The sequence below is a fragment of the Magallana gigas genome, chromosome 2 (assembly GCF_963853765.1).
Source record: "Magallana gigas chromosome 2, xbMagGiga1.1, whole genome shotgun sequence".
NCBI classification, from domain to species: domain Eukaryota; kingdom Metazoa; phylum Mollusca; class Bivalvia; order Ostreida; family Ostreidae; genus Magallana; species Magallana gigas.
Window position 1 is genome coordinate 23,103,222 of NC_088854.1, and position 18,990 is coordinate 23,122,211.

Consider the following 18,990-nt stretch of genomic DNA (forward strand, 5'->3'; position numbering starts at 1 on the left):
TTAAGACGAATATTCTGAAACTTTGATTATAAATTTTAAGCAAACATCGCTATTAATCAATGATGAAAATGTGATTGTCGCATGTGTCTACTCTAATGGCCGAAAAGGTTTACTTAATTGCCTGTACTATATCACCGATGCTTGCGCGAAACATTTTAAATGGGAAGTGTTGATTGAATATTCATTGAACACTCATTGTGTATTTTTACTCAAATTAACCAAACCATTTTCTTAGGATTTAGCACAAAAAACAAAATTTTCATTCTGCAATTTGTCCACTACTTATTTAAGTTTTGAGCAGAAAGAATGTATCTAATTACAGTCCCTCCTAATCAAACTCTGAGGAATTTAACCAATTAAAACACAAAGACATGCAGCAAACATGATAGCGTGCCCTCGTCAAGGCGTGTAACAACCGTGCCCTCGTCAAGGCATGTAGCAACCGTTACTTATTGTTTGAGTTTTGCAGGATATGTTATACTTTGTGATTATAAGAAAACATCAACAACACCACTCCTCCTTTTACTAAAACTAACATAGGAATAATAAAGTTCACATTGTTGTAGTGAGTACCTTGATATTTTTAAACTTGTTATAGAGAAAATGACTGCTTTTTCTTTACACTATCTTAAATACCAGAACTAACACCAAAATCCTGATTCTTGGGAAATAAATTAATATATTTTAATATACCGGAATCTTTGCTAACTTTAACCAAATACTGTAATTGTCTTCTAAATGTATAGGAATATTAAACAATTTAAAAAAAATTCTACTGTTTACATTTATGACCCATCCCTATTTAATCTAATTATTTTGCAATTTATGTATCAGTCTTTATACAAATGCTACGTTGATCAACAATAGCTAAAATATGAAGAAAAAAACTATATACCTGAACTGGCAAGTTTCTCTAATAAGTGCCCAAATTCAGTTGAGTCTTTTAATGCAAGAGAACATTCTTTGCCAATCAAAATTTCCAATTCTTCGTTTTCACACAAATAAATAATTTCTTGTTCCCCACTTTGTTTGTGCTGAAAAGTGGTGTAACTCTTGTTTTGGAGTGGTAACAACTCTATTCCTTCCAGGTCAGACATCTCGCCATCACTGCAGCAATACATAAGAATATGCTCTTTGCAACTTCTTTGAAGCCCTTTGTATCCATTTTTAATTTTTAGAAGATTTCGAGTTTTCAAAGGAGTTGTATACTTTATGTCTGCAAGAATACTCCATTGCTGAAGTAGATCCACGTGTTCCCCAAGAATAACGACATTTTGTCCACATTTCAAGAAAACATCTATAACAGAGTCTCTTACATTCTGTTGGATGTCTTCTTTAAAATTAGCGAAATAAGCATCCCTCATAGGCACCCACGTTCTTTTCTCAATACACGGTATGCTTGACTCCAGCAAATATTCATTTATTTTTTTTCCAACACTGGCCCAATTCTGCTTTATTTTTGTCATTCTAGGAATACAATTGTAAAATATGTTCAAATCCTTTGGTGTTGATTTGAAGTCAGTTTGCCAAAACTCAAAAAGTTCTTTATAAACAATTGGTAGAATTTCACGCACCATGCAAACATTCCATAGCATATCATTTTCTAGATGTGTATCGCTACTTGTTTGATCATGGGAAGGCCACTTTATATGTTGTCTATTACTGTCAAGTGAAAAAAATCCATTCACATGCACAGGCAGTCCTGTGGAACTTTCATTCTCAATAGGTAGAGGTAAAAAACAAAATATCTGACCACATGAAATGGGTTGATCAAGTCGTACTGCAATACCAATGTATGGTTTGTATTTAGACCTCTTGTTTCTAATAAGATTTGAGATTTTAGCACTATTGGCACCTGCATGAAAATAATTGATAACCAGCCACTCTTCTCCTGATGTATTTTCATCTATCTCAACATTGAATGTAACAGTAATTTCATCCAAACAGAATCACAATGGTGAATCCAATGATCATCTCTTTCCATATGATCTTCAATCGACTTAATTTCAGCTTTGTATCTTTCTCTTTCTTCTCTGATACCTTTGGCACAATTATCATCTAATGAAACTACAGTATCAGATTTCCAGCTGCTTTTTACCATTTTGAACAATCCAATTTCTTCAATTGATGTCAGAAATAGCATTTCGGAGCTAATTTCCTTCTTGAATGATGCTAGGAGGTCTGAAACTTTCTGTGGTGTATAAACATTTTCCGACAAGTTTGATGGTGAATTTCTAAGGGGGAAATAGAACACTGTTCCAGCAAAATTCCCCTCTTTGATGGTGTCTTCATTAATTCCAAAAAAGTTGTATAAAGCTTCAAATCCTTGCGGACCACACACATCTTGCTGCACAAAATCTGATATTGATACCTGGCAACAAACTTTTCTGGGATCAATCTCCTCATACAATGGATCAATGAACAATATTGATGTTCCACTTATCACCGTAACAGTATCTATATAGATAGAAAAACATTTTCAATTAATGTTTGAGACTGGTGGGTTTTTTTTTCTTTTACATGTAGAAGAAACTTTGAAAAACAAAATTTTGACATTGTACCATTGTTTTCAATCATGAGAACAATTTAAGACGCATCATCATAACTATATTTTAGGATGATAAAGATCTTGTTACTATTGAAACCCAGACTTTAATTCCTGGTTGTTTCTGTCCTGTGGTATCTTTCAATAATTTAAGTAAATTACCAACATGTGCTTTTAAAAATATTATGATCATGTCAAAACCGATAACCAAAAAATTGAAAGCAAGATGTTTTGCATTGTTGGTTTGAAGTATTCAAAATTCTTGGGATTTTAAATATAAACTACTTTGTTTTGTCTAAAATTATGGCGCTTGTTGTTAAACTTATTCGTTAGGACATCTAAAGTAATCTTCTTTTGATAGCTCTTTGCAGAGTTATAGTTCAACGACAGTTTCAAACGGTTAGGAATTTTGTGGTGGTTTTAATACTGCTTTATATGCAAGAGTACTAAGTTATTCGAACAGTGATATTAGCTATCCGTGATAGTGCAATACACCAAATGATTATGATATCCAAGGGCACATGATGTTTGATTTTTATCAAACAGATCTACTCTACTTGAGTCACAACTCGCCACTGCTAATAAATTCACATTGGTTGAACGTTTTGTATGTATCAGTGGCATGCAAAATGTAAATTTTTACTAAAGAAATTCATTTTAAAATGCTTTTTTACTATAAAAGGTATATCCTTAGGTTAAAACTATGATATTATTGCAGTTGTACTTTAAACGGAGGTGTGACAGACAACTAGTGATTTGGTGAATGAGATATTGTTTATTTTTATCATTTCACGGAGTGAGATAATGTTTAAAAGTTCGTTTTATTTGTTATGCCCTATTAAAAACTTCATCAAGTCTTAGTAAAACCACTTAGAAATTTTGTAACCTATTAAATTGTGGTACCAACTAAAAAGTCCATATTGAGGTTTATACATTATACGAACGTACCTGTTATGTGAAAAACAGATTTGAATCCTATTCCAAACTTTCCCACTTTCAGTGGATCGTCATGTTTGTTGCTCTTTCTGACCATTGTAATTCCTTCCCAATCCTTGTCTTCAAAGACGGAGTCATTATAGAAACAAAATGCTGGACCCTTAAATAAATAAGAATGGTAGAAAGAAAGACTTGTAATAAAAAAAATAAGGAATCATTCTTTGAGTATTATGAGGTGATAATTATGGTCAGGGCGCGATCAAATCAAAAAAAGCCCCAAGGGTTTTATGATCAATGATAGATTTGATCGCGCCCCGACCGAAATGATCATCCCATAGTATTTTATGAATGATTCCTTATTACTTATATTTGTATAATGTTCAGCAATTGTACTAATGAACATTTGAATATAAATAAGTAAACCCCGTTTGTGCTTCAATAATACGTCTTTTGAATCTGTTGGACTGTATAGTTCAAAATCGATATATAGTGTCATCGTAGGCAAAGACACTGAAAAATATAAATATAATTGTTTGCATCTGGAGATGACCATCTTTTACTATGATAACATTTTGATTAAGGTCACTTTACAAACTTCATTCATTTTTTAATAAAAGGATTAATTTTCCACTAAATAACTAATTCAACATTTCTACATTGCCACAGTTTACGTTAAGTACAAATCAGAATGAAAACAAATACAAAGAAGTTTTTTCATGAAATGAATTTTGAATTATATCTGTGAACTTAAATCTTGATTCATAATGTGTCTTCATTGTAAATGCATTATCTTTTAACAATAAGCATTAGTAAGGTAAGATATTATAAAGCAAATAAAGCGATTAATTGAGAATAAATGTTTCATGCATAAACAAATCTGCTACAGGTTTTTCACCCTTGATCAAAAAACGTATTCAGTATCTCTTCAAAACCTTTACGAATAGACGTTGCCATTCGTAGATACGGTTTAGCAAGATATAGGGGATATATCTTTTCAATAGGAGATTTGCTGTCACGTGGAACTGTTTCATTTGTATTGGTGAGTATCAATATTTGTGACTTAGTCGAGTTCATAATTTAAAAGATACGCTATGTTGTAAAAAGTAGTCCGCATCATTTCCGACACCGTACTTTATTTGACACCTTTAAATATGAATTCCGTATACAACGAAAAACACTCAATCTGGTGTTTAACAGATATTGATAACACGGCAGTAAATGAGATCCATATAAACAGAGAACTACATTTAAACCCCGAAGCAGGTCCTTAATTATATTATCTCTCAGTTAAGGACATTTATTAGATTATAATAGATAATTTTATTTAAGTATTACAAGAAACCATATACAATCTTCTTAATTACGTATATTTACATTTTCCTGTGTCTTTGCCTGTGATAACACTACAGTGTACGTATCGATTTTGTACTATATAACTCATAAAGCAAAATTGAGGCGCCAGCGGGGTTTGCTTATTTATATTCAAATATTTATTCGTTTGATGGTTTAAAATTATATAAATATAAGTAATAAGGAATCATTCTTTGAATATTATGAGGTGTTAATTTCGGTTGGGGCGTGATCAAATCTATCATAAAGCCCTTCGGACTTTATTATATTTGATCACGCCCCGACCAAAATTATCACCTCATAATACTCAAAGAATGATTCCTTATTCCTTATATAATCTAGAAATGTTAAGTGAAATAACGTGTTTGTAAGTCTTTAATTTATCTTGTTTCTTTTTTGTCCATTTTTTTTTACTTTAAACATCGACTTTAACTTTTGGTTGACAACAAAAGGTTTTAAACTTTACTAAAGAAAAGTTAATAATAAAATCTAGCAAAAAGTATTAATTTCTAATATAAATTTTGAAATATCTTGCATGAATATCTTTTATTAAATAATATTTAACTCATTTTGAATGCTACATTTTGTACGATTACGATTTTTACAGATAATGAGATTCGTTGATTTACCTACTAAAGTTAAATCTATTGAATTTAATTTTTTTTTTAAATAAAATTTTCAACTTACTGTGGATATATGTATGTTTTTTACTTGATCATGTTTATAAATAACAAAACCAGAAGAATTACCGATAAATATTTTTTGTACGGGTCAGGAAGATGTTCCGATCTCGATGAGGTACACAATCCCATTTTGACAACATGAGCCCCTGCATCCTCTGCATTTTGTAGTAACTCCTGAAATTTAAAGATATATATTCATTTTATGTATTTAAGAAATAAAAAAAGATGTTGCAAGTCTATCGTGGTATAAACTTGGTTACTAAGGGATCAAATCTTAGAAGCTCTAAGAGTTTTTTCATGATTTGATCACGTACATGTACCTACCAAGTTACTCAAATAATAATATCGTTAATAACATAAAGATCCTCTCACCTTAATAATTTGCTCATTATCTGGGTACTCGTGTAGAATAGTTTGTAGCTCCTCAAGAAGAGTGTTCCTCTTGAATGCATGGTATTTCAACTTCTCTGCCATGCCTGTTGGTAAAACAATAAAAAAGTATTAAAAAAAACATGTAAAAAAAACCATTAACCAATAGTTTCTCCTATATTTTTATTTCAGTAATATTTCCCTAAATATTTCTTTGTTCAACTTCGAACTCCTGGGGCTGTAGTATTAGTCCGAGGGTCATAATTTAAATAACATAGAATCTAAACTATCTAAGGTAGCAAGGGACAGTTTCGGATAAAGTACCCGTCAATATTTTTGTAAAATTGAGAGTTGCTGTACTTGAAGGCTAATGAGTGTTGCTAAAATTCATGAAATGATTTTTAATGATTATCCTTATTTAGAGGGGCGTCTCTTGTTGAAATTGATATGCAGTATGTAGGCCCTATATGTTAGGTACATGAGAATCAGAAGTAAAATGCGAAACCTGCGGCTATGACTGTTGTGTTGACTTTACACAGTGAAATTGCAAGTTACAGACCTGAGGTAAAATAACACGAAAAGTAGGTGGATAGAACATTACACTAAATAATAAACTATACACCGGGAAGTGTCTGACATGTTATAGTGCAACATGCACGCGGTGCGGAAGGTCAACCCTCTGCAGGGAATTATCTGGGGGAGGTCTAAAAAGCTGAAAAATCATGAAAAATTAGCAAAATATGAAAGGGTCAAAATCTCCTAAAAACCAGTATGTAGAGAATTTTACAGGTTTTGACTAGTAATTTTCTTCAGAAATTGGTGATTGGCCTTATTAAGGGTGAATTAAAGGTATTTGTGCTGAATGGGGCCTGTGGAAATTCTAGTTACAGAGTTTCGAAGACATGCATCCCTTGGCTACAATGAATTGTATAAAAAAAACTGTCCCCTGCCACCTAAGGTTGCTCGCATAGTAATTTCACAGATTGCATCATTGTAATTTTGAGAAAAAGATTGTTCAACATTTTTTCTATGTTCAACTTTAAACTCTTCGTAGGGCACTAGAAAAAGACCTGGGTCACAATCTATATACCGGTAATTAAGAATCTACAATATTCGATGATGCATATTGTAGCATTGTTGATCTTAGGAAGAAAATTTTCAAACATTTGCTCTATATATTGTTAAAATGTTAAACATTGAACATCTTTTGGGGCCCCCATTATTAGTCTGGGGTCACAATTTATATACCGGTAATTTAGAATCTACATTATTTAAATATGCTTGCATAGTAATTTCACAGATTGTAGCATTGTAGTTCTCGAAAAGTAGATTTTTAAAAACATTTTCTATGTTTGAACTCCTCCTGGTCCCGAGTATATTCTGAGGGTAACAATTTTAACAGTTTAGAATTAAATACAAGCTTTGGTGTAAATATTGGCATTTCTTGTACAGTGGAACACACTTTGCTTTTACTGTTTTGCAATTATCTCCATTATAAAACAGATTTTGCCCTATATTTTAAAATAAATTAAGAGTTTCCTTTCCATTAGAGTGCTTTGGAACAAGTTTGGTTAAATTTGACCAAGTTTTTTCTAGTGTAAAATTAAATTAAAAATTTAAAAAAACGTTAACTTTACCGAGAGACTAACGGATAGACAGGCAGACAGACGGATGGACGACGGAAAACAGGTGATCAGAAAAGCTCACATAAAAGCTTCCGTTCAGGTAAAACATATATCAAACAAGATTCAATTGATAATTGATTGTTTATTTTGATTTGTATGTTATAAATGTATTTCTTATTTTAATGCAAATCCTTTGCTTTTTTTTACATGTACTGATACAAAAAGTAAATGTATTTAGCCATTTGATTATTTCAGTCAGACATACATTTAACCCTATAAATACTAATTCTTAAGTTTTACTCTGAATACAAACTCTTTTGCAGAGAGTTAGGTGAAACACGTACCTTGTCTTCTTTAATAATATGAAGTTCCAAGTGATTAAACTATCTTACTTAATCTTACTATGACGTAGACAACATTCTTCATACAATATAAAATAATTTGTTCAGCTAATCGGAAAGCGCGCAACAACCAGAATTAAATTATCTAAGGAATAAGGAATCATTCTTTGAGTATTATGGAGTGATAATTTTGGTTGGGGCGTGATTAAATCCAATAAAGCCCGAAGGGCTTTAAGATAAATGAAAAATACTGCAATAGCTTTTTTCTTAAAAAAAAGTCGTTCATGGCAAATAAATGTTATAGATTTTAGGAAGATATCGCTAACCCTACTATGTGTTTACGATACGCTGATCGAAGAAAGTCGCATATGACGCTACAGTAACTCGTGACAAGCTATCTAATTAGCGAGTTGTTTTGACGACGGGGGTTTTGATTTAAGTTAATCTATCTATATCTATACTACTATTAAAATAATGTTTTTGTTTGATATTTTCTTAACATCATTGGTATTTGAAGATTGCCAGTTTGGTTTTATTATTTCTGAATCCAGCTTCACTTATTTTAAAATAATCGACGAAAATTCCTCAAAAAATTCCGAAAATCTTCTGAATTTTTTGGATTGTACAATATTGCGCATTACATTGATGCTAAATCACGGGAGGTTCTTTATTTTATGTTTCCACAATATCACATTTGCATTGGTAAACTCAGAGACGATAAAACAAAGCGTGTAAATTTTCATTGGATTTTTTTTCCGTTCATCATAAAAAATACGGGAGATAACTCTAACACAGTTCATTTACAATAAAACCGAGAGTTTCGATTGTCAACATGGTGTGTAAAAAACGTTCTTGAAGAAATGTTGAATTCTGCAATTATAGAATTAAACTTTTCGTAGAAAGGTATTTACAGCTTCAAAATGATTTGTTATGAACAATTTGACTGTTATTTTCAATGCAACTTTAATAATTTTCTCCAAAATCGTTTTAGGGCGATTCTGCAATTTTCTGCTACATTACGGGTATATGGGAGGCATTTTAACTGTGGTGAAGGCCTTTCCCCAGACACAGTTACATTATTCCAAAACAGCAGAGTGTAGTGAAATTAATAGCATTATTTTAAACTTAAAGCTTGGTTTTGCAAATGTCAACAATATACGGTGTGTCGATGTATCTATTTCGTAAATGTCCGATATTTATATCAACCCTTGCACGCACGGGTCAAAATCTAGTATTATAAATAATAAAGGTTTTTTTCACAGCAAACTAACTATCATAAGAGATTACTATATACACAAGAAATCCAAAAAGTGTAATATGTCCCGTAACTCAGAAACGTGCGGTATGTCCTTTAATTTTACGCTAATTATAACATCATTATTAATTAATTAAAGCTAAATAAAAGATTTTGTTTTGTTCTAAAATACAGTAGCTTCCGGATGCTTCTCTCCCTTAGACCCACACCAGGCCGCCCTCGACCCCCTGCCCCCAAAATTTATTCAACGTTCCCGCCTGTTCTGAAATAAGTTGAATCGCCCCTGAAACAAGTAAGTATAATATGTATGTAATGAGTTTGAATGAATGCCTCTGGAACATGAAAAGTGTACAATTACTTCATCTGACAAAGTGTCTACATGAACATCTCAAAAAATGCAAAAGCGTAAATACTCAATATGATATTCTAATTTTGATTACACCAATTCCTTTAAATGATTTTTAGTTTCTTATCCCGTAGGATTTCGTTCCAGCTGGGGATCTATTCACAAAAAATCGTACGTTTAATCATAGACGAAGTTTGACGTAAGATTTTTTTTTAAAGATTTTGTTTATTCGCAAAATGTCGTACGTTTGACGTAACGTCAAAAAACAGACGTAAGTTTACGTCTAATACTGGGTTGACGTAAGTCTATAATGGATATGTTTATAGTTGAGTTACGGCGGTTCTAGGGACTACCTTCATTTTGTTATAAGCAAAATTAAGAGAGGAACTCCTATCTAATAGTGTGCTATGGTTTACCATGAAAAGACAGTGTCAGAGATCCTTTTGTATCCCGTGTAGCAAAATATATTAATGGTGGTTGGAATTTATTTTTCTTAATCATATTTGAAGCACATTTATAATCATTCAAGAATACAATAGAAAATCAACATTACAAACCCTTCACATATAGAAAAAAAGATATATATTACGCGCCATCGATTCCGGGTGTATCGAATCAGTATTAAGTAAAACTACGAAAATTATAATTATATTATTTTATAATATAAGCGTTTTCTTTTATTCCTACAAATGCATTTAATCAGTAAAACGATAGTCATATGCAAACACACTAATTAACTATCAGTATGTAATGTAATCAACGTACTACATATCATGCACGGATCTAGAGGTGGGGGCCCGGGGTCAGTCTAGTCCCCCTAAAAAACTTAATTATTTAAGGTAGACCCAGGCTTTAAGAAATCTGTGTCTAACAATTTTTTTTAAAATTTGAAACAACTTTTAAACTCATTAAAAAGATCAAAATATTGATACCTTTGCACAATTCATTTTAGCTCACAAGATCCAATCGCCAAATATTAATACAATGAAGAATGATCTCAAAATTTATCAAATTATGCACAAAACTTCATCATGTATTTATTATGTATGTTGGTACCTTTGCACAATTCTTTTTAGCTCACGAGGTCCAACCGCCAAATATTAATACAATGAAGCATGATCTCAAAATTTATTAAATCATGCACAAAAATTCATCATGTTAGGTCATAATTTTAATAAAAATCAAATGATAGCCATTAACTTAATAAATTCTTATTGATTTTCATAGATAAATTAAAAAATATGTTAAATGTATATTTCATTTATTCTCCAGACGACCTTTAAAAAAATTCACAATATCAAAAGGAAAGTTATCAATGGATACGCCAACGTGGGTGATAATATTTAGTTACTATATTATCGCTGAAACAGACACCCCCTCCCCCCCCCCCAAAAAAAAAGCCGACATATTTAGAATGTACATGTAGCGATAAACTGACAGTGTTTTTTAACCGTATTTTAAGTATGCCACGTTTTATTACAAACAAATTCTGCTTTTTCAGTTTATTTGGTAGTTTTAAACGTGAAATAAATTTCACACAGAAAAAATTTCTCACATGCGTCTGACGTTAAAATTATTTCTTTTTGTAAGAAAATTATTCCCAGGAATATAATAACAATGTATTAAAAAAAAAGGAATTATCTTATTACAATAAGAAACATTTCTAACGTGAGGCACATTTTAATTTTCTTTCTGTCGATAACTGTAAACATATATAATTATATTAGAATAGGCGTATGTAAAGAAAAAAGTAACTTCGTTATATATGTCTGTACTCAAAAGCGCTGAAAAAGTTCCGCGAATGTAAATGAGCGAAAATACAGCGTGACGTCATTTTTCCACAATGCCTACTGCGCATGAGCATTGTCGGTAACTAAGAACTTACACGCACTTACGACTGTAACAGACGTACGATAACGTTATTGTCTTACAACGGCTTTTGTGAATAGCACCATAAACGTAAACGTACGTTTGTCGTAAGTTTAAAGTGTAATCGTAGACGTACGATTTTTTGCTTACATAATTATATAAACGTCTTTAAAAAACATATCCAAAATAAAATAGTACGTGAAATAATTATTCATTTATGTAAAGAGAAGTTTTTAACAAAGGGGTTGTTACAAACTGTGTCCTTCACAATATTTTTCATTGTTGAACGTAAAACTAAAAGCAGTTTATTAAATCGCAGTCCTGAAATTGATTACGCACTGTCCTAGGTACATGCATTGCATGACCTCCGCGCTGTCGATCATTTTAAGGATATGTGATGATTGGTCCTCAAAGAAACGAAATCGTAATAAAAAATAAATCATTTCGTTGCACGTACACCGACAGCGCACTGCCTATGCACGAAAGACAATTTCCATAAGAGGCTTAAGGACGTCATAAAGGAACTATATATTTATCACAGCAACGTACATATACCTGAAAATTTAAACGCTTCGAGACTTTTATTTTCTATTTCGTTTTGCAATTAACTGCCTGTAAAAAATGGTTTGAAAAGTCGCATGCATTACCCTTGCTCAATTTTTGAAAGAAATAATCCTTTTTAAATGTTAAATCTTTGAGAGACCAATTATTTTGCTTTTATAATGTCAAGCTCGGAAATAGAATATCCTTTGATTATGTCGCTGGGTTCAATCTTTAGCCACATTTACTCTTTTCACTTTGAAATCAATTTTTAGAAAATAGTTTTGTTAATTAAACCGAATGTATGCTCTCATTAAACAATGTTTTTTATTGTAATATTTTAGTTGTCAGTAGATATCTTGATGATAAATACTGGTCAGCGCCAAATACTATTAAGTTTTGTGAACTTATGTCTTGTTCAAATGCTACAAACCTGAAAAAACTATGTTATTTTATTATCAAAATATACAGTTTGATATAATAGTCTGTTCTCCATTATTATACTTTTTCCTATCTTCATTGTATAGATTGTATATTTATGCTTATTTACTATTTATCTACTACTTATCTATTCATTTATAAAATGTACCTCTGACTTTTGAACTGTATATAATGATTGACCTCATGTACCATTCCATGGTGTGAGCGAAATAAACTGAATAAATAAACTGAGCTGAAAAGTAGACAAGAAATTATCCAAAATAACTTAACCCACCCTTATAACTTCATTAACTTTCCATACAGTAACAGTAATGTTGATGTGTAATTTTAGCGCAAATGTGGCTGGTTGAGCATTTTTGTTTGCATATTAATCTTAAAGTTATTATAAAATCTTCAATCATAGTCTTAGTCGATTATTGTGTGCCAATCGATCAAAAATAAATTATCTCTCTATTCTAAACACATACTTCAAGTTAAGATAAGATTTTAGACGTGGTTTTAGTGGTGTCCGAATCAATAATGTTAAGAGCGCTTTTAAGTGAGCACAGCACCTAAGTTATCTTTTTAGTTTGAAATATTGTACCTTAACAAATATGATTAACAATACAGATCTACTATATAAACACAAAAATCGTTGACTTCGATAGTTTTATCTTGAAAGGTTCTTGTTACGTGTTTCGACTTGTACAGGAATCGTGTACGGTCTTTTTAATTAAATATGTCTGACTATTATATAAATGAGAGCAGCTTAACGTGCAGAAATGCATGATGACGATTAGGTAAGTATGTAAATTAAAAAAAGTTTATGTTATGCACTTAACAATTATAAATTTTCAATAATCTCCCGAAAAACTTTTACATGTATCACCGTGCAAAATGCACTGTTCAATTATAACTTTATTTTGGACTTTACTTTTAAAATTCAACATCTGTTTTGTAATATTTTCTCACTGTTTATTTCTTACAAAGTTACTCATTTATTTAGTGATTGACACTTTTCGGACTCTTTATGCGATTTCAAAGAGACAAAGTGTCATGTCTCAAGGACTGCTAATCTCTTAAAACAACATTGTGTAATTATCAGTTTTTAATTTCTTGGACATCAAAGACTCATTGAGTTTATTTAATTATTTTATATCTGTGAACCTTTCACTCAGCTTACTTATATCATCACCTGTCAAACTTAACTCATTGTATAGTTATGTACAATTGTTATTCGACAGTCTGGAATACGACGGCCAGCCTCGGCCACGTCCGACTCACCCAGAGTCTTGAGTCTGGAGGCCACTATATACTGACCATATCCGACTTTTTTGTAACATGTCTGTCTGTTAAATTGATATAATGTTGCCATCGTTGAGTCTCGACCAATAAAAACGGAATCCTGCACCAATTGTCTGTTTATTTCTCTGGAATTGCAAATTGGTGGACCTCCAGGAATACGGCATACCTATCCTTCGTTTATACATTACGGCTTACAGCGCGCCACAACCTTATACTTGCACCCCCTCGCCAACATTCCCTCACCCTGTTCGTACTTCACACGGCGGATGCAGTTCCAGTAGAATTATCTTGCACCGTACAAATTTACGCGGTCACACATGTATGTTCATGCTTTCTGATAAGTGTGTGTAAATAAAATACACCTTTTTCAGATTTTTTTATCGAAATTATATCTTTACGTGATAAGTGTCATTTTGAAATTTAATGCAGATAGGAAAATATCATAAAGTCACCAATTTCCTCTGACTCCCTCCCCATGGATCTCTGCCAATGGACGAGTTAATTCAAACAAATGGACCAGGTGGCAGGGGATAGTTTCGAAGGAAAGACCCGTTCAAAATTTTGAAATAAATTAAAGGGAGAACCTGGGGTTTGGCTGGTTATTTGAGGGGTATAAATTGGTAGAATATTTATTGCACTCATTTTGTGGATAGAGGAGCTCATGTCAATTTCATTGATATAATGACACTTTAATACTGGTAGCACTTTTCATCAGATATGGAATGAAAATGCAAAACTGTGGCCAAAATTTTCACTTTCGGTTTTGTGCTTGAAAAGTAGGGTGGGTTCAGAACACGAAATGTCACTCGAAAAGAAGCTGATTGACCCCCTATCAATTGCTGATTATTTGCATGGGTATACATTAAGCTACCAATCCTATGGTAGTTTATGGCAGTTGCTCGGGACTGGAGCGTGGTTCTGGACCTGTGAAAATGTGAAAAAAGGCAATTTTTCAGAAAATTTTGAGACCGTCCCTGGCTATTCTTTATAGTGCTATATGTAAGTTGTACTTGTTTTATTCTGAAATGTTTAAAAATTCTCAAGAGTCGGGACCGTGTGTCCCCTGCATGCAAACCGATTTTAGCAAATTTAAAAACCCACTGAAAAATCTCATATATGAGCACTATCTGCCTCACATTTCCTCGACCAAAAAAACTATCCCCTGCCACCTCATGATCTCAGCCGTTGCGTGAATGGTAAAGCAGGACTTTGTGCCATAATGTCTCGTTCATCATTTTTGCGCGCCGATTAGTGGACGAGTCTGTTGGGATCATGTGAATACCCCAGAGCACACCGTGTGTTTACATCAAAGGCACGTAACACTGGGGATTGGAGTGAGGGGGGGGGGCTGCTTCCCCTTTCCTACTTTTTCTGCAGCAGGCACTTTTCTTATATTTATATATCACTATATAATCCACTTTTGTAGCAGCATGTAATAAATGAAACTGCAAATACGGAATTCTAATTGAATTGGAGTTAGGGTTTTGTTCATGAATTTGAAAATTCATCCTTTTTTAATTGCTTGTCAGGATGATTTTGATGAAGCTGCCCCACACACATTAAAAAACAATACATGTTTGCATACCCTTTCACATTTCGTATGATTGAAAATTTTTTAGAATGCCTTTCAGTTGGCTTTGCATCTTAATATATCAAATACATTTAAAAAAAAAATAACTATTTAATCTCCAGCTTTCAAGCTTACATGCACTTATTTAATATGTGTACATTCCTAAACAAAATTGAATAAATAAGATAATTGATCGAATTTCAAGTGAAATATATGTACATGTTCTAGATCGAAGAAAAGACTCGCATTTCGTCTTAAATTTGCACATTCCGTTTTTAAATTTATGATCAGAAGCGAAATTTAAATTTATTTCAAATTGATACATGCATGCTTCCATTGAATAATTTTGTTTAGTCAGGCAAGCTTTTTGGAAAGCTATTACTTGTTATAAGATTTTGTTTTGCTCTTAAAACTCCTTAAAATGCAGGATCTTCCGTAAGCTTCACCCTGCCCCCACCAGGGTTAGCCCTGGGCCCAATGAAGGTCTCTTGGCGGTACCGAAACTCTGCCTTATAAAATATTTCACGTTCCCGCCAGTTTGGATCCACCCTTGATTCAAGTATTATGTAATGTATTTGGATGAAAGCACTTGAAACAGGAACAGTGCTCTTACTTATTTATAGACCACTCGTCTGCTCAACAAAATTCTTGCATTATAAACTTAAGCTGCTGATTTAAGTTTATGAATTTACATATACATGTACCTAGTATTATCTCATATATTTATTAAGAAAGCGATTGTGTATCATAGCTGTATAGAAACGGACATGGCTAAAATCTACACTATCCAGTTCTAACCAGTTTATCGATCTGTCAGAATCTTTAACAACCTAAGAAAAATCACTGACTGCACGAAATAAACATGATGATGTCAGACGACATGGCTGTTTCTTTTATTCGACGTATTGATGTACAATAACAATGATTAGTTTATTTTTACCCAATCTTTATAATTGACTTTACAATTTGATAAAAGGAGGTTGTAAATATAAAAAAATGCTTCCTTTGATGATTTATGCGGGCTATGAGGATAGCGATCATTGCGGAAATTTTTTTTCTGCATAAATCGCAAAAGAGCGCATATTACTGCTTAAATACATGTATAAGATTCTTTTTTTTTTTTTTATTAAAAAATGTGTTTCGAAGTAAGATTCTTAATCCTTGCGAACATAAATCTCTCTTACCTTAATCACTTTAATATACTGCCCTGAATTATTTGTATACAAAACCAGGGCCGAGGGAAGTTTTTCATGGCGGAAATAATGTATGCAATTTATGACGTATATTCACGTGATGTTGAAGTGGTTCTGGCTAGTTGAAGCAAAAGTAGACCAACTAAATTAGTTTATGATTTTTCTAAACATACAGGATATAGTAGGGAGAAAGTGCATAATCTACCAGGGATGGGGTAATTGAAAGAAGTATTTGTAATTGAGTGTAATTAATTACATTTTTCAAAGTCTTTGGAAGTAATTTGTAATTGAGTCTCCCTTCAATTACAAGTAATTGAATGTATTTAAATACATTCCAAAATATATCATGTATTTTCAATTACTTTTCGATTACATTTCAATTACTTTTTTCAAGTTAATTTAAAAGTTTAAAAAGGTGTCATATTAAGTTCAGTTCTTCATTAACTTGTAGCTTTAAGCAGTACATTTTATCAGTACAAATAAATGTAAACAATTATATGCATGTACAGATATATAAGGTTAACAGGAGAATGACAGACAGAAATTTAATAATTATGTTTAGGTTGCATACCTGTTTTAAATGGGATTGTGTTTATACACTAACTAAATGTCTCATTATGTTTGATATGTTTATACAACATGACACTCTAGAAAAGGTCTAATTTGTTAAAGCCTGAAGCCCTCTCATACCAAAGAACAAATGTAGTATGCCAGGACTAAAAGTTTAGTATGAAAAATCTTGTTCAGAACCAAACATGAACCCAAGAACACTGAATTTAGTACCCATTGTAATATTTATATATTATTTTAAAGCAAAATTAAATCTATAAATAATGATTAAAATGAATGCAAACCGCTAAAGATATTACCATAAAAACGTTTTGTGTGTCTCAGTGCTGTTTCTACATGCATATATTTTTAAGATATTAAAAGTAATTGAAATGTATTTAATTACATTTGTCAAAGTAATTGAAAGAAATTAATGGGGGAGTTTATAAAAATACAAATAATTGAAGATAATGTAGAAACTGCTACCTCTTCATATTTTAGGATTTTTTAGGATTTGTCTACATGTTTACAAATCCAGTAGGTGCTGTTCTTTCCAATCTTTCAATTTTGAGTAATTGCGTGTGAAATCTTTCAGGTTTTAGATAACATTGTTAATTTCATGTTAAATACACATTAAGGGGGTGTGCAGCCATTTATTTTTTACATTTGAGAAGAAAAATGTAAACATTTCTTAAACTGGTTTGTTTCTGTCCAAAACTTTCTAAAACTGTTGTCAAAAGACACAATAGCAATAAACATGACGTTCAACATGTTTTGTATGCAAATCATGCATACAAGGGGCAGAACAATGCATTTTCAAATCACTTTCAACCGCACAGCTACAGACTAAAATTTAAGATTTAAAAATATGATAAAATATGAAAGGAAGTCATTTGTATCCACTCTACAACCATTTGTTTATTAAAAAGGGCAAAGCTTGCTTACATGTATGTTATCAATTCTTAAAATGAGTCTCAAAATGAAGGTACATTGAGCTATATGTCTTTGAAAAATATATGTGTATTTTTTCTGTAAGGCAATTAATATTTTGGACCCCTATCATACTTCTAATAAGAATTTAACTTAATTTAAACTCATAGAACCAAAACAATACAATTGGAAGTGGTATGAAGAAGTATGTCACATTCAGTCAAGATTGATTTGAATTGACATTTATTCTTATCGATGAAAATATAACGTCAATGTGCCTCCATAGACACGGGAGTTTTAAGTATAGCATGGAATTTTCTTGTTCTAAATATAGATTCCATGGCGACTGATAAAAATAGGGTGACCTATTCTGAGGCAAAGTTTCTACATTTTTGTGCAAAATTCAACCTTTTTCTCAACAAATGACACCAATGAACCCCCTTCATATTTTTCAGATTTTTAAATCTTCAAAATAAGTCTGTAGCTGTGCAGTTCGACAGCTGTTTTAAGTGATTAAAAAGGCATTGTTCTGTTCTTGTATGCATAATTTGCATACAAAACAACACGTAGAATTTCAAATTTAGTGCTTTTATATCTTTTGGCAACAGTTTTGGTCCATTCTGGACAGAAAGAAGCCAGTTCAAGAAATGTTTACATTCTTATCCTCAAATATTAAAGATGGCCACACATCCCCCTTAAAATTTAATTGGTTTATAGTTTGGCTGAACAATTATGAATATATAATATAACTACGATGTGAAATTAATCAGATCAATAAACAAGAGGCATAAAAAGTCACAGAAGTCTAAGTTATCACTTAATTTACAGAAGCATAAATTTGGCCTGTAATTTTAACACAAAGGGGATAGTTGCCCATTTTTGATTTAAATTAATCTTAAAGTTATAATACTAATCAAAATCTTGGTGGATCCTTGTATGCCGCTCATTAAAAAAATCTAATCTTAAATTGAAGTATGTGTTTAGAACAGAAGTATAATTTATCATGCCAGTGGAGTCCGAATCAATAATGTTAAGAGCGCGTTCAAGTGAGCACAACACCTAGATTATCTTTCCATCTTTCCACTTTAAAATATTGTAAGTAAACAGAATTTTATTAACATAAAGGCTACAATCTAGAGACACGTTCAAACATTATCTTAATAA

At 31.9% G+C, this 18,990-nt stretch overlaps 1 protein-coding gene across 5 annotated transcripts in view; it reads right to left on the reverse strand.

Annotated features, from left to right (window-relative positions):
* Window positions 1-18,990, reverse strand: part of LOC117681472 (sacsin-like) — a 166,813-nt gene that overhangs the window by 134,747 nt on the left and 13,076 nt on the right. For 3 of the 5 annotated variants that reach the window (XR_010710898.1, XR_010710896.1, XR_010710897.1), the window contains exons 2-5: window positions 5,887-5,990; window positions 5,581-5,688; window positions 3,494-3,641; window positions 896-2,457 (exon numbers count right to left, since the gene is read on the reverse strand). The exons of 1 other annotated variant lie outside the window; for it this stretch is intronic. Coding sequence is in view for 1 of the 4 variants with exons in the window: in XM_066075677.1 (XP_065931749.1) it covers window positions 3,494-3,641; window positions 5,581-5,688; window positions 5,887-5,988 (358 nt within the window). In the remaining 3 variants the exon portion in view is untranslated. The remainder of the gene's footprint in view (window positions 1-895; window positions 2,458-3,493; window positions 3,642-5,580; window positions 5,689-5,886; window positions 5,991-18,990) is intronic. One more of the 5 variants, XM_066075677.1, reaches the window with a different exon arrangement.